This window comes from Anser cygnoides, chromosome 13, assembly GCF_040182565.1.
Source record: "Anser cygnoides isolate HZ-2024a breed goose chromosome 13, Taihu_goose_T2T_genome, whole genome shotgun sequence".
In the NCBI taxonomy this organism is placed as follows: domain Eukaryota; kingdom Metazoa; phylum Chordata; class Aves; order Anseriformes; family Anatidae; genus Anser; species Anser cygnoides.
In genome coordinates, this window is record NC_089885.1 from 10,323,218 (window position 1) to 10,345,961 (window position 22,744).

At 39.8% G+C, this 22,744-nt stretch overlaps 1 protein-coding gene across 10 annotated transcripts in view; it reads left to right on the top strand.

Moving 5' to 3' along the window:
• SLITRK4 (SLIT and NTRK like family member 4) overlaps positions 1-22,744 on the top strand; it is a 235,633-nt gene that overhangs the window by 194,730 nt on the left and 18,159 nt on the right. For 4 of the 10 annotated variants that reach the window (XM_067004832.1, XM_067004831.1, XM_013183818.3 and 1 more), the window contains one exon: positions 14,489-20,623. The exons of 4 other annotated variants lie outside the window; for them this stretch is intronic. In XM_067004832.1, the coding sequence (XP_066860933.1) occupies positions 14,539-17,052 (2,514 nt within the window). In that variant the 5' untranslated portion in view covers positions 14,489-14,538 and the 3' untranslated portion in view covers positions 17,053-20,623. Of the gene's footprint in view, positions 1-11,611; positions 11,787-11,862; positions 12,230-14,488; positions 20,624-22,744 lie in introns of those variants that run through there. 2 more of the 10 variants (XM_048078874.2, XM_048078843.2) reach the window with 2 other exon arrangements.

Genomic DNA, 22,744 nt, shown 5'->3' on the forward strand with positions numbered 1-22,744 from the left:
GTACTTGCAGATAATTCCCTTCCCCTGGACCTTAGCAGTCCAGTTTTATCTAAGAGCTTTTTTTATTTCAGATTTGCTGTTGTACATATAGTTTACCTCTTCCACCCTATAAACAAACAAACAAACAAAACAAAAAAAAGTAAAGATAATGATTTAAAGTGGAGCTAGGAGGTGGGTGGGAAATGGGTTGCCAATGTTAAGTACCTCTTGACATCAAGAGGAGCTTAAGTCACCGTAAGGTACAATCTTGGGCCATGAATCTATGTTGATTGATCCTGCACCCCAATGGGGGGCAAACCCTGCTATCTGAAAGCATAGGTAGAGCTTTTGTTTTCTCAGAACTAAGAGTGCAGGTTAGGTTCTTCTCCTGTGGCATTCAAGTGTCAGGTTAAGGAATGAGGTAGCAGATGCAAAACTGGAGCAGTTCTGCCTATACCAGGAGCAAAACATTATTGCTCTCGCCATCACCTCCTACCCACCTGGGTGCCTTGCACATGGGCTATGTATCATGCACGTGCCAGCTCCATACGCTGACAATGCCTCAGCACATCCACTTGCAGTCTGCTTCTTACTTAATTTAGGTCATGGGGAGAGTCTCAGGGCCACCCCGGTGTGGTGATATGCAGATACCCACTGTGTTTTTGACACAAATGCAATCCCCCAGGGCATTTTTACAGACTGCTAGAATGCTATCTCACAGATACAAGGGAAGGCTATTTTCTGTAGTGTGAAAAACTTATTTTTAAGGAGCCATTAAATGAACAGTAACTCACCAAAGAAATCGCTGTTTGCCCTTTCTCAAAACCTGTTTTTTCTACTGTTCATTGCAATGAAAATAATGATTTCAAAGGATGTAACACTTGCCTTTGTATATATTAATATGGGTTTCCTCTGTGTGTCCAAATATATTTTTGGCAGCTTCACTAGGGCTCTGTAATTGTCTTTGATTAACCTATACGTAATCATAGGAAGCTGCAAGAATGTAATGATGAGAATTTTACTTAACAAATGGTCTTATCAAGCGTTGGTCTGTGTATCTGTGTTTGCTGCTCCACTCTTCAGAAAAGCAGGCTGGAGAGAATACAAGAGAGATGTTGAAATGAAATCTAAGAAATGTGAGCTCAAAGTACTTCAGAGAGATGCAGTGAACCATAATGTTCTTCAAACCACAGGCCATACTCTCTCACTGCACATGTGTTTGGATGTTTCTGATTTACAAATTGTTTGGAAGAAGAGAGGATTAAAGTCCCTGTTATTTGTCACTTGAAACCTTCAAAGTAGTTCACAAAGAAAAGTGATGTGATTTTCTAGTCAGACAGACCAGCATAAAGGCAGATGTGTGCAGCCCTGCTGAGGAAACTGTGGCTTGAACAAAGAATTAATAGTAGGGAATTTGAGAACTGAAATCCTTGATCAGATTATACCACCATGCCCAATGTTTATCTTCCCTTCCCTCCCCCCCAAAAAAAGCAATTAAGACAAGAAAACACATACCTAATTCTCATAAATTTTAATGAAATTACACACCTGAATAAGAGTTAGGTGACTTAGGTGACTAGAGACAGTTGCAGATCAGAATCTGTTCCAAAGCCTATTGCATCAAGAGTTTTCTTACACCTTGTTTTAAAAAATGGGCTCAAGTCCTGTTCCTTACATTCTCCTCTGAGACTCAGTAATAAGGAGTTAAAAACAGAGAACTGTATTGATTTATAAAATGTGCTGTAAAGAACATTATCAGCTGAGATGTATATCATAGTTTGTAATATTTATTGTCGGAGAAAATGAAAATGTTTTCTAAATTTTAAATTTCAGCTATAAACCTTGGTCAAGTTTCAAATGTTAATGATTTCGGGTGAATTCCATGCTAAACTGTCTGTGTGTTTTCTGATTTGTTTTGCTTCCTTGTTCCAATTTATGTTTGTCCATTTTCTTCCTGAATTCTTTTCAGATGCAGAAAGTTTGTAAAATGTACAAAGCCAACATACATGTTAGCTCTGTACTTCTTTCATTTGGGAAAGGAGCTCAGAACCTAATGACACTCTTTATGAAAGAACTGTATAGTGATGCCACCACAATGTAAGAGTCCCAGGATAAATGTTCTGGAGTAGGTTTCCCCACTCTGTTCTCCTGTACTTTCTGTCTGACATCTCTACCTCAGGGATGCCAGCTCTGCTTAGTATTAAGTATTGCTGAAAATTAGTTTTTATTGAAAATATTTCCTTTTAATATACCTATTTAATTACAGTATAACTCATCAGGGAAATACAATAAAATGATTAAATGTTGGGTAGGGATTTTTCATATGATAGAGATATCACATCATCTGAAAGAAATCCAAAGGTGATTGTTGACAGAACAAAGGCCATAAAATTCAGCTCTTAGGCTCTATGATGCATTTGGGAAATATTGATTCTCAGCTACCATGGTTTTGGTAGACTAAAAAATGTCTACATTCTAACAACCATTCAGTAAATCTCTGGAATTGAGATAGTCTTCTTCCATGATTTAGAAAACAAATACATGAATAAAAACAAGATAAGATGTTAGTGAGATATTAGGCCTGAACTAAACAGAACAATAATGCAGGATAGATAACTACTTCCAAAAATTGGATAACAGTCTGACTGAGCATTCTGAGTTTATTTGACTTCATTGTTTTGTACTCTGGCTCCTAAATTGCACTTTTTAATGCCCTGTTAGATGTGGGTGCAGGTAGAGAAATGTTATTAAATGCTGGTCTCAAAAAATCAGATGCCAAGTTGAAACTTAAAGGATGGCTTCACCCCCATTCACCAGTGACCTCAGCTGAAACTTGGACCATTGTATGCATGTATCCATATTGACCTACCAACCATCAGATTTTGACCATATTTACCTACCTACCATCAGATTTAAAGGTCCAAAGAGATAAAGATTCAGACCTTTTCAGAATGTTATATGATGTTATGCACCTGTCAGAACTAACAAGCTGAGACTTGAGGATGTAAGCAATACTTGAACAGCATTTTATGCTATTAGTTTACTGATTTATATACTTACAGTATGAGCAAATCCTGATTTGCATAGGAAAGGGAAGTTTATTTTCAAACAGTCATTACACCATGGATCTTTTAACTAAAATAGGAAAACGTCAGAAACACTCATTTTAAACAAAACTAAATGTGACTTCATTGGCTTCAGTGAAAGATGCATTACACCTTGACTTTGTCCAAAAATTACTTCAAGGACCCCCATGAAAGCTACAGTTACTAATGGGAATGCTGACAAGGGAAATTATAATCTAGTGATATCCATTGCAATGTCAATGAAAGCTTCTTTCAGTAAATACAGGAATGACAACAATCTTGGGATAGAGAAAATGACACAAAATAGGGTAAGAAAAAGGCATGAAGTCAAGACAGTATGTATTCAGAACAAACTGAACAGGGGGAAAATTAGACGTCTTAGATCTCTTGGCATCTGTAAACATCAAGAAGACATCACATTTCAGCTAATCTTAAGGCAAAGCAGCCATATAAAGTAATCTACAGGCTTTCTAAAGTAAACCTACAGGCTTTCTTGGTCTTCTAAAGCATGGAAGATAATAGAAAGTAATCCTCTTCCTTTTTTGTTCAAAAATGACTTTAAAGTAGGGAGGGCTTTTTTTTTTCCCTTCTCACTCTGTAGAATCTATTTTAAATGACCTATTTAAATGTTCTGCAATTATCGTGCTTTTGTATATTTTCCATTCAGAGTGAACAGAAAGGGAATCCCTTGAAGTTATGATATTTTAACCAACCAAAGAATAATCTTTTTTTTTCCTTCTTTTTTTTTTTCTGTCTGAATTCTTCATACAAGGTGTCTTAAAATGGATAAGATAGGTTCATTACTGTTGTCATAATTGTCAGCTTCTGTCAGCTCCATTAGTGGATAAAGGTCTCTCTGAATATTACTCATACACTCCTAGCCAACCTCCTAAATTCTGTACACGCTTCTTAAAACTTTCCCCTCTGCTGCTCTTTCCAGCCACTCATGTCTGTTCTTCAGTTGTTTTATGTGATCCCTGCTAGGGTCTCCTTGTTATGATACGTCAGGTTTTTTTCTTCTTAATCCTTCTGCAATGCTTCTTACTTATTTTATGGATGTGCTAACACATTCTATCATTTGTTTCATTAAATACATCTCCCCTTATGTTCAGAGCTTGCTGGCTTCCAATTTGTCTGGCAGGTTATAACTTCACATCTTGGAAAAGACCTGAAATGTTGTATGTCAGAAGAGCATTCAGGTCACAGATCTTGAGATTAAGCAGAGACATTGTATTTGATTTCTTTGCTTATACAGAATGTGTCTACAGGCATATCCTCCTCTCATCATAAGAGGATTCAAATAATGTTAGAATTCTCCTTTATACTGTGATGTTTCCATCATGCAGGCATTGATTTAGACTATTCACATAAATCTCTCTTGATTCTTTCACTATTTTGTTAATATGCATAAATGTTTCTTCTGAAAATTAGATTTCATGGACATGTGGGGAGAAAGGGTATCTTCCCTTTTTAAATGTTAAAGGGCCCAAGGGTGAGAAAATCTGGACCTTGTTCTAGTGGAACAAACTCTTCTAGAGTTTACTTTCCTTCTTTTATTTTTTATATAAACTTTGATTAAAATTGAATTCCCCTGGATTTATATGACTGTGAAGTTGCAAATGACATTGTAAAAATGATATAATATGTGTTGTTGCTAGTATTCAGTTCAGTTCATCCTCCCCTCATATCTCCTCCCATGTCCCTCCCACCTTGTAATTGGCTGGGCAGCCGCACCAGCTTTGACACCTACTGGAGCTCTTTATAAACCAATCCCATTTCCTTATCTGGCTGAAAACTAACCTAACCAGAAGAAGGAAGAAAGAAAAATATTTTGAGGTTAGTGAGCTGGTTCAAGGAGTGTCTAGTAAGTGCCAGAGATGGCACAAGAGAAGACTATGACTAGCCCCTTTGGCTGGTAGCAGGGACATGAAAAGGAGGAATAGTGAGGACAGACTGTGATATCTTCCCTCTTTCATGAAACTGCCCTGTAAATATAAACGTGAATGGAGCTTGACCTTTCCTACTGACACACCTACTTTCCTGTCATTGTTTTCTAAACACCCGTGTCACTTTTATCTGTAGATGCCAGACATACCATGTTGTCAAAAGCTAGGACACCCTTAGCAGTGCCATGACTACACGGTTTATGTCATATCATCAGAATTCTCTTTCTTTTGAAGTAGTTTGTAAGCTGTAGGGAATTAAAAAAATAAAATAAAATAAAAAATTATTTGAAAGTCTTCACTGCCCCAAGTAATGACTTTACTCACCTCAAAACCTACCTTTAATTTTTTACAGATATTTCTGTGTTTTTCCATCTTCTTTTTGATTGTTCAGCTTCCTTTCCCTGGTGCATCTATCCACTGGAGAACACAGCAGAGCTGTCTCTACATATTGCTGTGCTTAAACCTTTGTTAAGATTTCGTTTTACCTGGTTTTGGAACTTTCTGAGTTGGTTGTTTAGGCCTTGGCGAGAGCTATGTGAAGCAGCCAGCTAATGAGAAGACCCCTTCCACCCAGGCAGGACTGACATTCTTAAAGAAGATGAGACATCCATATAAATCTGGTTTCTTCCTTAACATTCTGATTTGACATCAAAATATTCGTTGTTCAAAGCAAACATCTCTTCTTTGATTACTTTTTCAGCATTTGTTCCCTGAAGCCTGTTTATATCAGATAAACACTGGTCTATAATCATTACGTTTAAGAACGTGTCACTACTCAGTTAATGAAGTAGCTGCAATTTCTGCTCTCTTGAAAGACCGTGGTCCAACCTTCCTTTGTGAAAGGCTACAGGTAATAGGAAAGCTAGGGTATGCCTTCTTTTTTAAAAACAATAATAGAAAGTCTGTCAGCTTATGAGCCTTTAGGCTTCATGGAGGTCTTCACTGAAATTAATAGGACATGTAAACTTAGAGGAAATTAGGGCAGCTGCAAAAGAAACCCCAGAAGCAAAAGAAGATTAAAGTAGAGCAACAAGCAAACTCATGCAATATCTTAATTTTGGTTTAGATATTTCCTCCCTCATGTAAGTTGTTCCCTAAATCAAGCACCAAATGTAATGCACCTGGCTTCTTCTGTAGATGTCTATTCATTCTGCCACAATTATCTTTCAGCTGATGAGCAAAGGAATGGCAGTACTTGGGAAGTGGCCCTCCCAGTGTACCAAGAGACACAGTAGTTAGCTAACAAGTTGCTCTGCACTCATTCCCTGTTCCATAATGCCACAGCTTGAGGCTCTTCATCCAAGAGCCAGAACCAGCTTAAGCTTTAATGAAAGCAAGGTGTGGGGTTTTTTCACTCTTAGACTGGATGAAAATTACTTTATTCTCTTTTGTCATATAGCTTTATTCTTGAACTGTCTAAGAAATAAATTAAGAGACTTTTCTGCTTCCAGGTAGCTTGATAAGAGGGTTATACCTTCCAACTTCATCCATGTAAGAAGTTTATTTCTGGAATTCTGGAAGGTGATAAAGGTTAGTCTCACATGTGAGAAAAACTTGGGGCAGTGAGAATTTATATTAGAGTATTCTAAATAAGTTGTTCACATTCTGTTAATGTCATGTGACCTCAACCTATCAAACCTGACCACGTTGAAGCCTAACAACTATGGCATTCATACCATGAAAGAGAGCTACAACTGCTTCATTGTAGTAGACAAGATAAGTTATTAGAAGCAACCAAAGAAACAAGCCTTGTCACATGATAATTTTTTCTCCTTCATAGAGTACCTCTTTCTGTCCTCCATCATTTCCAACCACGGTCAAATTTTCTTAAACTTGGTATTCCTCTGCAATACATGGCCATCGTTGTACTATTTTCATAGGCCATTCTCTCAGGGAGGATATAGTATTATTTCCTAATTCAGAAATATTTAATAATATCAGAGTTTTCTGGCAGGGAAACCTTATTGTAAATATATGCCTTTTCCTAAGAAATCAGTTTACTGAGCTGCTTGCACAAGAGTGTTGGGCAGGATAACAGCAGTTGCTTCTAGGTTTCACATTTGACCTTAGATCATGCAGTCTTACTTAGCAATATTTCAGATAAGTTCTGCATCCATTAGTTGTTTTTGTTTGTTTGTTTGTTTGTTTGTTGTTGTTGTTGTTGGTTTTCGTTGTCTTCTGATTTCACACTCTTCATTGTCTCAGGGGACAGCAGGATAGGCCAAGCTTGGGTTGAGCTTCTAACAGTGAGCTAGAGATTAAACAATCTCTGGGTAAATGAGCATAGAGAAAGAAAATAAGTAAACATGTACTGATGGCACTGCACTGGCATATTGCAATTTAATGAATTTAAATGCCTACCCACTGTGCCCTGACCATTATATCTGGCAAGGGTACTGTTATGGGGCTGCACATCCCCCCAGGCTGAGTTTACAAAGTCAGCAGACCCAGTACCAGCAGCATGCCTACTTTATCAAACTTCAAAAAGAAATCGACTCATTGCAAATTACTAGGAAAAAATGGAATGAAAAACCCCTACCAATCCTTGTTGAAGGGGTGCATACATGTCAGTGTTTTCTTGGGTGATGCTTTCCTGGAGCAGGTGATAGGTTATTTATTGCACATTGAAGAGGGCTCCTAGATAAAATGGAGTAAGTTAGGTAGAAATAATATGAAGCCATGCAGAGACGTGTATTTGACAGCATTTCTTCCACCTTATTTAGCACAGTACTCTTTCACAGTGGTTCTGCCTTCAGTGTATTGCAGACTCACACTGTTTCCTATCACACTGTACCTTTAAAAGGATGCACATGCAGAGACTCACTCCAGTACATACAGAGTTTTCAAGGATGCTCTCCCTCCCCCTCTTCTGACAGACAGTCTGGCTAAATACGCAGAAGACGAGGACAATGAGTAGAGTTATTGCCTTTTTTTTTTTCTCCTCAAAAGGCTATGTCCTATCAGTTGAAGCCCTATTATAAGATGCTTCTCTGTAGTCATTGTTGTATTTTGCTGCGTTGGTTGTTGTTTGCTGAGTATGGCAGTTGTTACTGATTTATTTGTGAGCAGAAACATGCTGTAGACTTGTTAAACAGAAATTGTTTAACCATGGAAACGCCAGAAGCAGACAAAGCCCACATGAGCCTTTACTTTCTTATTCAAAGAATTGTTAACCAGCTTCCCATGTGTTCAAATGAAACAGTTTCTTTACTACCTGGGCCCTGTGCAAAGTATCACAACATTAACTGATGGTCTGTCTTTATCATTCTTTTTGAGAAGGAAGGCATAATGTGTGGTGCTAACATAATAATTATAAATTAGAGCCCAGTTCAAAGTAATTCCCAGTAATTTGTGGTGACTTTTAAGAGAGTTTCAACTTCTGGCATGAACCTTTTCAAACAGAGCAACCCAAACAGATCTGTGTGCACACTGCTTCTCTCCCAGGTGTGATTTTGGCAGCAGGGTACACCAGGCTTGCTCACAGCTGGCCAGCACATAAGTCAGTTCATGAGCAGGCGTGCTCCCCAGCTGGTCATGGTAATTGCAATTTCTAGTCTTTGTCTTCAGATTTCAAGAACCACAGGTGTGTGGGCAATCAGTATCTCTTGTTAGTTCAAACTAGAGGGGACTAACCCATTTTTAATTTTCAGGATTAAAACAGACAAACTGGGGAGAGAGCAGAGACATGTAATTCAGTACCTGGGGAAAAATCATTTAGGATGCCCTTGCAGCCATAAGCAGGACATAAGCATATACAGGACATAAGCAATTGTGTTAAACAACCCCACATGTGTACAAATGCAGCCTCAGTTCAGATAATGTATCTTCATACAGTTAGCCTCAGCCCATCAGTCCAGGCTATCCAGGTCCTCCTGCAGATCCTTCCTACCCTCGAGCAGATTGACACATGCACCTAACTTGATGTCATCTGCAAACTTAAAATGTACAGGTAAATCTCCCCAGAATGCTTAGGATTTTTAGCTCCCATTTCCTATCAGTTCATTTTTCATAAAATTACTGTGGATGAAATAAAAAAGCAATTCATTGAAAAGTACTTCCCTTAACTTAAGGTGAAGTCCTATGTTCATGTGTGCTGAGCAGCTTAAGGAAAATGCTTTCCAAAGTTTTGGGCTGTGGGCAGGAGATTCAGCATCTCAATTGGCCTCTGCATTTTGATGATTCTGTTGCTGAAGATTTTTCTCCTGACAGACCTCAAATGCAGTTTTAGTTTCAAGTTCTTGCAACAGCCCAGAAGTAACTTGGGAGAAGTAGGTGACCAAGCATGTCTGTGTATTTAGAACGAAAATGTTGTATAGAAGCTCCCACAGAAATGTGAAAGGCAACAAAATATAAATAAGTTTATATATAATTTCTGAGTAGATTACATGATGAATTTCAGTAGCCAAAAGTAAAAATTACCTTGCTCTGCCATGAACTTCTCTTAGATGCAGTAATGACGTGATTGATAAGCTAACTGTAATATTACCAAATGCCCCTCGTGCATGTCTCCTTCAGTGGGGAGTAGTGTATCTCACCTTTCCACTTTTTCCTCAGATATGTCTCTTTGCAAAATATCATGTTACTAATCTATCTGCTTGATAGTTTTTGCTCTCCTTTTGCTAAACTGAAGGAAAATACATGTTCCTGTGGCAAACAACAGACAGGCCAGAGAAACAAATATCAAGAGGAATAAATGAGGTTCCATCACAACTAGACATTTAAGAAAAGGTGAGAGATGTCAATAACAGGCATGGTGTGTAGCCTGAAGTAATTTTGGAAACTTCAGGGAACCAGACCAGATAGTCTGACTTGCCCTTTATGTCTCTTCTGTCTTCCAGTTACTATCTACCACCAGGCTACCTAGAAAATTTCTACTGTTGATGACAGAAGTTTAATCTAGATCTCAAAGAAGGGGGTACAACCAAGTGATTCTAGGATGTAACCCCTTAAACTGAATTATTCCTTAAGCATGCTGTCATCTTGGATCACAATCTTGACTTCAAGCTCGTGCTTATATTATACTTTATCCTCAGTTTGGTTTAGTTTGTTGTCCTGATGTATCAGCCTAAATCTTAGTGAGTTTGACATGTTGTGGGTTAGGACAAGTGGCTTAGAACCACTTAAATAAGATTTGGAGGCGGAGTTATTTTTCATGACTGCAAATTAGAAAAAAAAACAGCATACTAAAATCTGAACAATTAAATTGTGTTGCATAACTAAGTTTCGTTGTCAGATAAGTTCTACAGCATCATGAACATATGTCATTGTCAATAGCCACTTGTAATACAAACATCAAGAATTATTTAGTTACAGAGCAATTTCAGTTCTCTTCAATGCTTCTTCATTTCACGGTTTACTTGGTCAAAATATGATCTTTTGTTATGCTCCTTGGTTGACTTTTGATTCAGTCTCTAAGCAAGGAATGGTGGTGGGAGTAGGGATCTGTCTTTGATATCATCTTTATGGTGTTTCACCTACTAGACAAGCAAGGAAGTTTTTAACATCCAGCTTAATATAGCTGGTTAAACAAAACTGGCACCTTCATCTTTACACCTGCATTTTTGTGCCTGTTAAAATAAACTTATAAGCCAGATATTTTCCTAAATTAATTTTATTATAAACCTATGTTCTCTATTCTGGAAGTTTATTTAAATAAAGCAATAGAGAAACTAATTTGCTTAAACTATAAGCAAATCCTTCTAAACCGGGCCCTTTATATACATGCATTCCCTTTTATGTGAATAGTACTTTGTTAATGATTCAATAATTAAGGGAGTTTACATTTTAAAGACTTCAGGTTTTAATTGGCTGAATATTGATCATAGATCACTTTCAGTTCTGTTATGATATGCAAATTATTGATGTCTCAGCTGCATTTGTTTTCAGGTATCAGTCTATCCGCATAATGCAAAATAACATTCTGCAATTATTTCAATTAGATGCAGACAGCTTTCAGAGCAAGCTATTTATTTCATATCTGTAAATGAAGAAAGCAGTTGCTGTTTTCCATTTCCTGATGTTTACTACCCCGAACTACCACTGGTATGGGTGCAATACATGACCAGTTCTCTATGTGAAATTACGTTAGCATTCACAGTAAAGGACAAACAGTTGAACTCCTCTTGCAAGATTTCATTTGGTTAACTGACTCTTCTGACTGGGAAGGAGACGTCACCTTGTTTGGGGGTATTCGTTACCTTTTAAACTCATATTATGAAATGGAGAGTAAATAGGAGTTCTCAATTAGCAGCATCTGTTTTGCACAAGTGCGTAACATTGGAGGATTTTTTTTTTCACCAGACTGCAGCTCTTACCTAAGCAGAGGAGGAATTTCACCTAACCACAAAGAATAAGATGCACAAATTGCCGCGTTGTCTTAAGAACGGGTCGGTTACATCTCCTCACAGCGATTTTGTTCCATAATTGCGATTCACATTGAATGCAGCAAATGTTACCGTCCTGCCCACTCAGTTTCCACCTCTACTTTTGTTTCAAGGCGGGGGAGGGGGGACTTGTCAGAAAACCCGGGGGGGGGGGGGGGGGGTCCTTTCTTTCCTCTCCTTCCCCCTCTCTGCTTTTCCCAGCACGGCGGTGCTGGGCGGCCGGGGGCGGGCTGGCCCCGTCCCGGCTGTGCCGCGGGCTGCACTTGTGGCTGCGGCCGCCCATGGCAGCGGCAGCGGGGCCGCGCCGCTCTCACCGCCCCGGGGGGCGCCGCCCGCCCCGCCGCAGCCGCCCGAGCTCCCCGGGGGCGCAGCCCGGCATCTCTCCGGGAAAGGTAACGGCGTGTGCGGGAGAGGCTTCGGAGGCTGCGATGTGCTGGGCTTGCCTCCCCGGAGCGGCGTCTCCTTCTCTCTCCGAGCGTGTGTGCGTGTGTGCGTGTGTGTGTGCGAGGCGAAGGGGAGGGGGCTCTCTCTGCGTGCAAGGGGTGGGCGAGAGCAGTGCGATGGGAGCGGGCGCCCGTGTGCAGAGGGATCCTCTCCCCGCATGTGTGCGGAGGACCGCGGCGGCGGGGCACGGCTCGGTGGGGCGCTTGCTGCATGCGGCGGAGCTCGCCGGGCTACCGCAGCGCCGGGCAGCGCCTCCGCTCCGCACCCGGCGCCGCCGGGGGGTGCTGGCCCTGGCCCCGGGGGAGGGGGGCTCCGCGGAGCTGCCGGCGGGGAGACCTCGAGGGGAGAGCAGCGGAGCGCGGCGGGGCCGCGGCGACCCCCGGCCGCCGAGGTAGGGAGGGTGCCGAGCCGGCCGCCGAGCATCCCCCCCAGTTCCCGGGGGCGGCCGGCCGCCCCGCCGGGCGTGCGAGTGCGGGCGGGGAGGGGGCCGCTGCGTTTGCGGTGGCGTTTTAATTGCTCGGAATTATTCCGAAGGTTTTGATGTTACTACTGTAATGATTATTGCTGTTTTAAAAGGGGGAGGGGGGTGCAAAGCCGAGGAGACGGTGGCTTCCTGCCGGAGCCCTCTCCATCGCGCTCGCCTCTCCCCGGCAGCCTCCCGGAGCCCCGGCGGGGCTGCATGAGCCGCTGGAGGTGCGGGAGGGACGGGAGGGCAGGATGCTCCCAGCGGGGCTGGGGGAGAGGGCGTGAGGATGAATGCGCTGCGGGCTGGACTTTGCAAAGGTGCGGGAAGAGGCGGAGGAGGTGGGGGGGGGGGGGGGGGGGGGGGACACGGCTGTACCTTGTTGCGGAGGGGTGGAAGGGATGCCGGGCTGCATCGCCGCGCTGTGCCCGCTCCCAGCCGCCGGGTGTGCGCGGAGCGTGTGCGCCCGCGCCCCGCCTGCTTTCCCTCGCCGGGAGGCAGAGGGCGACGGGGTGCCCACGGCACAGGGGAGCCGACACCAGGCAAGCCGGCTCCGGCCACCGTGTTGCGGCAAAAAATTGCGGTAGTGCCTGCGCTCCTGGCCGGGCTCGCCGCCCCGCCGCCAGAGCCGCGCCGCGTCCCCGCTCGGCACCGGCCGGGGCCCCGGGGCTGAGGAAGAGGAGGGGACCCGAGCGTGGGCGAGGCAGGGATACGGGGGGGGAGCTGGGGCAGGGGGCGCGGGGCTGCCCCCGGCTCTCTCGCCGCGGTCAGGGCCGGCAGCCCGCGGTGATCAGCAGCTGCTGCTCTGCACCCTCTGCTCCCTCTGGCCCCTCTCCGGGCCCTCCCTGACCCTTTCAGCCATCCCTTTCCCTCTCCCTTCCTTGCTCCCTCCGCTTTCCCCCTCCCTCTTGTCCTTCTGTCCTCCCTTCCTTCCTCCCTTGTCCCTCCTCTGCCCTCCCTCCAAGGCCCCCCGGCGCATCCTCTCCTCCCTGCGGCTCCCTCCAGCCCGATTCTCCTCCCTCCAGCTGGCTCCTGCTTTTTCCACTTCCATCCTGGCTCCCTCCTTTCAACTCGGTGGCTTCCCACAGTGGGAAATCAGAGGGACAACAAGTTGGGAAATGGGGCAATGGGAAAGCTGGGGAGGGGGGGCGGGGGCGGCAGGAGCAATGCATCGATTATTGACTGATTTTTTTAAAAGGGGGACGGGGGGGAATCTAGCTTCTAACTCAAAGGAAATGCTGTGGCTCCAGTTCTGCGTGAAAAATGGCAGCTCAGCTGGCCTGGCTATATATGAAGGGTTCTTGAAAGCCACCGCTGTATCAGGCAGGGATCAGAGCAAATTACATAAGTTTTTACAAAAAAAAAAAAAAAAAGTTCCTCTCAGGCAGGTTTCAGTTGTGTCAAACTGGCGAACTGTGGCTGAATACCCTGCAAGTCAGGGTATTGCTATTCCGGGGGATGGGGCTGTATGCCTGTGCATGCTTCTTCCATATCTGTGTGCTTCCATTGGTCACCCGGAGCTGATCTTCTCATTCTGTGGATAACTCATTGTATTTTTGTGATCAATGTACCACCAATTCTTTTAAACTGGGTATAACAAGCGACAGAAACAATATTTGTGCATGCCTGCGTATCCCTTGAGTGAATTTCACTATTACTGTAGTGATAACCTGTATGCGTCGATGCTATAGATACCTACATTGAATATTGACATTCTCTTTTGTGCCTGCATCTTCATCCTTTCTATATGGTGCTTTCCCAACCTGGATGCTTGGGCATGCATAACATCAGCATTTATGTTTAATATCCCCGAAACGTACAGCAACGTGTGAGCAGCGCAGGGCTGAGGAGAGTAAATATGCATAAAATTGGAATCTTCTTTGGTTATTTTACTTTGTTAGTTATGCATGTTTGTCATGTACAGCAGACAGAAATATATTTGACAGACCTTAAAGTTATTTGTGTTTGTTTACAGAGATTTACATTCTGTATTTGAAATTCTAGCTCCTGTGTATTTGTTTGGTTGTTAAAATCTTTCATGTTATTTTAAATTCAATGTTTGTAGTTTATCTATAATCCTTGGCAGGTACAGTAGCTCAGTGGAATACAATTTTTAACCCAAACGACTTTTTGGAACAATGACAACTGAAAAACGTTTTCTTTTTTCTTTCCTTCTTTCTTCTTTAGATTCTTTATCTTTGTTCAGGAGCCTAAGGTTGCTTGCTGATCACAAGAAGATGTTTCTGTGGCTCTTTCTGGTTCTGTCATCTCCAGTTTCTTCTACAACTGCAGATGCTGATATATCTGTGGAAATTTGCAATGTTTGCTCCTGTGTGTCAGTTGAGAATGTACTTTATGTCAACTGTGAGAAGGTTGCAGTCTACAGACCAAATCAGCTTAAACCACCATGGTCTAATTTTTACCACCTAAACTTTCAAAACAACCTGCTAATTGTTCTATATCCAAATACCTTTCTTAATTTCACACATGCAGTGTCCTTGCAATTGGGTAATAATAAGTTACAGAACATTGAGGGAGGGGCCTTTATGGGTCTTAGTGCATTAAAACAGTTGCACTTGAACAACAATGAATTAAAGATTCTCCGAGCTGACACTTTCCTGGGCATAGAGAACTTGGAGTATCTCCAAGCTGACTACAATTTAATCAAGTTTATTGAACGGGGAGCCTTTAATAAGCTTCACAAGCTGAAAGTCCTCATCCTTAATGACAATCTGATTTCATTCCTTCCCGATAATATTTTTCGATTTGCTTCTCTAACCCATCTGGATATACGAGGGAATCGAATACAGAAGCTTCCATACATTGGAGTTCTGGAACACATTGGGAGAATTGTCGAATTACAGCTGGAAGACAACCCCTGGAATTGTACTTGTGATTTGTTGCCCTTGAAGGCATGGCTGGAGAACATGCCCTATAATATCTACATTGGAGAAGCTATCTGTGAAACTCCCAGTGACTTGTATGGACGGTTGCTGAAAGAAACCAACAAGCAAGAGCTGTGCTCCATGGGGACAGGGAGTGATTTTGACGTGCGTGTTCTACCTCCCTCGCAGCTGGAGCCTGGTTACAGCACACCGAATGGCCACACCACTCAAACATCAGTGCACAGATTAGTCACAAAGCCTCCGAAGACTACAAATCCTTCAAAGATCTCGGGGATAGTAGCTGGCAAAGCTCTGTCTAATCGCAATCTCAGTCAAATTGTATCTTATCAGACCAGGGTGCCTCCTTTAACTCCTTGCCCAGTCCCCTGCATTTGCAAAACACATCCTTCAGACTTGGGATTAAGTGTAAATTGCCAAGAAAGAAATATAGAGTCAATGGCTGAACTCCTACCAAAACCTTTAAATGCCAAGAAATTGCATGTAAATGGCAACTATATTAAGGATGTGGACACTACAGATTTCATTGAGTTTGAGGGGCTAGATTTACTACATTTAGGCAGCAATCGGATTTCGGTGATCAAAGGAGAAGTTTTCCGCAACCTTACAAATTTACGGAGATTGTATCTCAATGGCAATCAGATTGAGCGTCTGAGCCCAGAAATGTTTGCTGGCCTCCACAACTTGCAGTATCTGTATTTGGAATACAATGTCATCAAAGAAATCTTAGCAGGCACTTTTGACTTGATGCCAAATTTGCAGTTGCTCTACCTGAACAACAATCTTCTACGCAGCTTGCCAGCATACATTTTTACTGGGGCACCGCTTGCCAGGCTGAATCTGAGGAACAATCATTTCATGTACTTACCTGTAAGTGGTGTTCTTGATCAGCTAAAATCTCTTACACAAATTGATTTGGAAGGTAATCCGTGGGACTGCACTTGTGATTTAGTTGCTTTAAAACTGTGGCTTGAAAAACTAAATGAAGGTATTGTGGTGAAGGAATTAAAATGTGAAACACCTGTACAGTTTGCTAACATTGAACTTAAGTCTCTGAAAAATGAGATCCTCTGTCCTAAACTTTTAAACAAGCCATCTGCTCTGTTCACTAGTCCTGTGCCCGCTGTCTCTTTTACTACACCACTGGGACCAGTTCGGAGTCCTCCTGGTGGCCCAGTTCCATTGTCCATCCTAATCTTAAGCATATTAGTTGTGCTTATTTTAACAGTGTTTGTTGCTTTTTGTCTTCTTGTTTTTGTGCTTCGTCGCAACAAAAAACCAACTGTAAAGCATGAAGGGATTGGAAATCAAGAATGCAGTTCTATGCAACTGCAGCTAAGAAAGCATGATCACAAGTCAAACAAAAAAGACGGACTAGGCGCAGAAGCCTTCATTCCTCAAACCATTGAGCAGATGAGTAAAAGCCATACTTGTGGCTTAAAAGAGTCTGAAACGGGCTTCACATTTGCTGATCCACCAGGGCAAAAAGTCATTCTGAGAAATATTAATGACAAGGAGAAGGATTTATTGCATGTGGACACAAGAAAAAGACTTAGCACAATCGATGAACTGGACGAGTTATTCCCTGGGAGGGATTCCAATGTATTTATTCAAAATTTTCTTGAAAGTAAAAAAGAATACAACAGCATAGGGGTCAGTGGCTTTGAAATACGTTACCCAGAGAAACAACAAGACAAAAAAAACAAGAAATCTCTAATAGGTGGTAATCATAGTAAAATTGTAGTAGAACAAAGGAAAAGTGAATATTTTGAACTAAAAGCTAAACTTCAAGGTTCACCTGACTACCTACAAGTCCTTGAAGAACAAACAGCTTTGAATAAAATATAGATCATGCAATCTTATTGCCTACAGAGGACATTTATTTAATGATGAAAGTGCCTTTTGTTGACTTTTAACTTCCAAATACTATATTATATTGATAGGCATAGAGGCAGGTGTATCCAAGGGTGTCTGATTAACTGTAGCTGCATATGACTTGTCAAGTAGAGGAGAGTCTCTTTAATAGATTTTACTACATAAAGCTCATGCCCTGTGGAATCCTGTAGGGATACTGCAAACTCTATTGCCAAAGGGATGCTTTATACACATTACACTGAATTTAACCTCAAGAGGCATATACGTTTTGTACCTTAAATGCAAAACCATCGTCTCCTTGTGATTTGTTAGAGCAAACACAAGAAACCTGGTACTGGTGTTCATACCTCAGCTGGGTCCTTCATCCTGCACGTGGATTTAAGTTGGTGGAACTGGAGTAATCCTTTTGTGGTGTTGTAATGGCACTGTTTAAAGATTATCTGAAAAGTAACAAGCATGCAAAGAGAGAACATTCGATAGTATGTGTAAATTGGTTACATTTATGGCCTGCATCTTGAAACCACTGGAATTATAATGTTAAATTGTGCAAATATTTGTTTAAAATATACCATGAATTACATACATATGAAATAAATTTGACCACTTGAAACATACATGTCTATACATAAAATTAAAAAAAAAAAAAGGTAAGAAAACAGTTCAACCTGACTTCTGCAGTATTTGTGGCATCTGAAGAAAATATTTGATGTTTATGCAGAATCTGCTGTAAGACTCATCTCCAATTAAAACTCGAGTTCCTTCTCAGTTATGTGAAACACTTGCAACTCTAACGGGTTGTCCGAAATTGTCAAAGTGCTTACTGTGTGAGCGTAGCAGAAATTATTTTTGTAATATAATTCATATTTATGAAATACTTTGTATACTAAATAGGAAAATATGTACTCCTTAATATGTATTTAATATGCCTGACTTGTTTTCCTGATCGCAATGCATTAATCATTCAATATAAATAAAAACAGAACAATATACCAAACAGAAGCTGGGGGATGTGGTGTATAGAATTATCCAGAATTAAGTGATAAGGTATAATAATAATAAAATTGTTCTGTACTATTCTTGTGAAATTAGCATACTATCTTATTTCAGATTTGTTACCAATGGTGCATTTTGAAATAGATTCATTAGTTTCTTAGTATCATGTCTCAGGCAATTATTTGCCATCAGTTGTCTTGCTTTTCAGGGTTCTATAGCTTAATCTAAATAGTTTTCACTACATGTATTTACAGGAATTCATGGTAAGGGTAATATTTTAATCGTATATGCATACGTTTTCTGTTCTTATTATCTGTCTGTCTGCTGTCAGGCAGAAAAACTGATCAGAACAGAAAATAATATGGCAAATGACTTCTGTTTAAACCAACAGTGTAAAATGAATATAGTGTTCTCAGTTCAGAGTACTGTGTATTTCATATCTAGAGAGTAAAAACTTAAAAGAAAGTAGTCAGGAGAATGGAAAATCCCCACTTTATCTCACTAGTACCTTGAGATGAGAATGGAGATATGTTGATAAAGCATCATACAGAAAATCTATACTATGAGATTAACAAAAGTTTCTTGACATGAACAAGAATTTTTCCATGCATTTCAGTGACCTTTGGATAAGACCCTCTATCTCCTTTGCTTCCAGAGCCCTTTTTTCCCCTCATTCACCTTTTATAATAAATACATAAATCAATCAAGATTAGTAGGATGTAAATACTAATCTTTATCATGAATTTGAAACTAGCAAATATTACAGCAAGACCCAATAATACTACTCTGGAAAAGCCTGTGTCAGCTATTTCCATTATAAACTGCTAATTTCAGGGCTTTATGACACTGCTGTAAAATTTTTATTCTGGAACAATACTTGGCAAACAGCCTGCAGTATATTTTTACAAAGATTAAAAGAAATAAAAGAAAAAATCCACACTGCTTCTTTATTCCAGAGAAAGGAAAACAAAGAGATTTTTCTACTTTCAGACATTTGTTTATGCTCTTGTAACTTAGAAAGAGGGTTGTTTTATTATTTTCTCTGTAATCTGAAGTATATAAATTGCTTCAGATAATAAAATTATTAATATAATGGCTGAATTTCTTTCAAAAACCTGCTGCTATCTATGCACAATAATTTACTTCATTCAAGCTGTCACAGGGATTTTCAGGAGATGGATACTATGCACATATGCATTTCTGACATAAAAAGTTCCTAGTTGGCCAGTAAGACAATACATGGCCAAGACTTGAAAGAAAACATTTGAGCTCATTGTGTCAAGAGTCTATGGATTAAGGAGTGTTAAAGATGCACTGACATGATAGACCGTAATGGTTCCATCAGCAGGCTGAGAATAATGGGTCGCTGTGACTGCTCTGCACAGTGCTGCATGGCTTTGAGGATGTGTCAAGGTTCACAGGGATTTGCCAAAGCATAAGGCTTCTGACACTTCAGTGCACTGTCACAGACTGTTGTGTCCCATACCCTTCTGCTTAGAGGAATGTGTTAAAAATATGAAAAAATAGCAAATAAGCTAATAGATTTAAGTGATGTTAAAAAAAATGGTATGTTCATGGCAAATGTTGCCCTGAGTTAATGACAAATTAACTTGACAAATTCCTCAGCTAAATAAATTAAGTTAGTTTCCCTCTCTCTTTTTTTTTTTTCCATTTTTTTTCCTTTTTTTTTTTTTTTCTTGGTCTGCGGTCTTTGCTTTTCCAATTAAGACAGGAAGAACTGAGCTATTATGCTGTACCATTACACTGGGTCAGATTTTCCTACGCATTGAGGTCCCAATCCAGTAAAGCATTTAAGTTTAACTTAAATCACATGTGGAGTTATTATTCTTGATCTAATAGTGAAACACCTGCTCAAGAATGGGGCTTAGATGGAGTTTTGTTGTTGACCTCCAAAAGAGCAGGCACAGAAGTATTGTGTGTAATACATAGAGCCCAGCTGTCTAACCATGAACTGTTGGTTGCTTTTCTCCCGTGAGTTGTCCAGTAGCTCTTTTGGGATTATGCAGTTGAGCATAGGTTCACCAGCATCAATAAAAATTGCACAGTCTGGACCTTCCTGTAGAAATTGTTCCTGAGTATTTTACATACATGGTGCATTATATAGGCATAATAGTGTGAGTAAAGAATGCAAAGTTGGCAAAACACTATATTTCTGTAATATTGTTACTTTGAATGGCAACCTTAATGTCAGTTTATTTCCTCCATGTTTTGAAAACAGCATATGTGTCTGTACAGCAGTTTTAGTGTAATGTCCATTCAATTCTACAGTCAGTCTGTCTGGGAAAGTGACTCTTTGGATGTGGCTTAATGGATCTGTCTGTTTGTTATATTGGTTTGAGTGGGCATGGTTGCAAAATGGCTGTTAAGACCCATAGACATAAACTAAATCAATGATGGTGTTAACATAACCTGTTGTGTTCACTGTATTATGAAGAAGTTTCCATTTTTAAATGCAATTAATAAAGTGTAATCATTTCCTTGAAAAAAGAAAAAAAAAAAAAAAAACAATTGTGCAATTTTATCAGAAAACTACTATGGTACAAGAACACAAGGCCATTAAATGAGCTACATTTTGCATTTAGTGTTCAAGATTGACAATGATATGGAAATGTAATATAAAAACATCTTTTACAAAAGAATTTTTATTTGAAAAAAGCCATAATGACATTATAAATTATAAAAGGTATAGCCTAGTGAAAAATGTTAACAAATGTTTCAGAATCAACAAAAGACATCCAGAACTTGATGATAGTGTAATATCTATTATATCTTTTGCATGTTTTGTACATTGATGTATGAAATGAGCACAGTGAGAGGTTTTTTTTGTTTGCTTGGGTTTCTTTTTTTTTTTGTGGCTGTTTTGGGGGTTTGGTTTGTGGGGTTTTTTTTTGTATGTTTGTTTGTTTTTCTTTTTGGTTGCATCCAAAGAGTTGGGCAGGAAATACAAGAAGAATGTATTTATAATCACTCTATTTTGAAATAAAGAAGACAAAGTGTATTGGTTTTACCCTGCTTCAATCATTACTATTCTAGATTAGTTTATAATTAAAGAAGTTATTTATAAAGTCCAATCCAATGTAAAATGATAGAAAACTATTGTTTATGACTTCTGTTTACCTTCAGCAACATCAAAATATTAGCCAGTGTTGACTTAAAGTTTGTATGAAGTATAAATAAAATTGTTTGGTACAATAATATTTCTGAAACTAGACTTTGTTAAATGCCTGTAATATTCTCTTTCAGAACAGTTGTATATAGGACAAAGAGGATCTATAATGTAGTAAAACATTAATGTTTTCTAATCACTTTAGGCAGTTTATATTTTTTTATGATAGCTTATCATATTTTCTGTTGTCTAACAAATCCTGGTTGCCTTTGTTGTACAAATAGTCCCTCAGAAATCAGTGATTTTTTTTTTGTATTAATGACACGAGCAGAATTTAATTTTTATTTGGGTTCTGAGATCTTCAACACAGAAAGGCTTAGGGGTACAATCCCATAATGCTTTGACTCTCCTCCTTTCTCAATAGTCATTTTGAATAAAAGGAAGAAAAATAATTTATCTTAAAAAAAAAAAAAAAAAGTTTTACAAATCCTAATAAAAAACTTCATGGGAGGACAGAAGATCAAGAACAAAATTATGTCTAGATTGTGCAAATGATGTCCCTGTTGTGCAAGGTTTAACATGCATTATATGGTGATGAAGGAGAATCAGAATATGGTACAGACTAGCAAATCAGGACTTGATGTGGATTTTTCTTCACTATCAGATGCAATGCAATGTTAGGAGCAAACCCATAGCATTAACCAGAATAGTGAAGGCCTATGTATATATTCCATAGGAGTTCTTTCTAAACAAAAACTTTAGGATCAGGAGTAAGGTTTTTCTTTTTGTTTTGGTTTGAAAATACTGTGTATGCATTGTTTTCCTGAGTGTAGAAGAACTTGGCAGTTTTCTTTAGTATGTTTTCTCTGTTATTTAGTCTTTAAGTCTATTACAACTCATTCATCCTTATGTATGCTGATTGGTGCTGCGTTGAAAAACAAAAGTAGGAATGTTAATGCTCATGAACAAACTCCTCTCAATAACATACTACGTAGATATACATTAGTATACATGCTAAATATACCTATGTATACATACTAACGTAAATCCAGAGCAACTCAGCAGACTTGAATGGAATCAAATCATCTTTACCATGGTGAACACAAAAACAGAAATTTACCCTATTATGTGAGGATCTTATCTGATCTTTCTGTCACTGAAATCAAAAATAAACTTTTTTCTTTTTTTTTTAACTTCAAAGAAAATGTAATTTTGCTTTTTGCTCTATTAATATGTGTTGTAGAGCTGCTCTTAATTTCAAATAACAGCAGGACAGAATATAAAGAGGTATAGTCCTATGCCTGTTTGATATTAGTGGAACTCTATTCTGATTCAAGAGCTGTGGGCATCCTGTTGATTTAGTATAGATGCAAAACTATTTAAATTTGTTACTTTAATACTTAGACTTGGGATATATATCAGATAAAATAAAAATGCTATCATAATAATACATGTTATTTTCTCCCTTTAGTGGAACACCCCCTGCTCCTCTTACTCATCAAATAGGGACGTTATTGCAAGTATATTTATTTTACTTTTAATTTT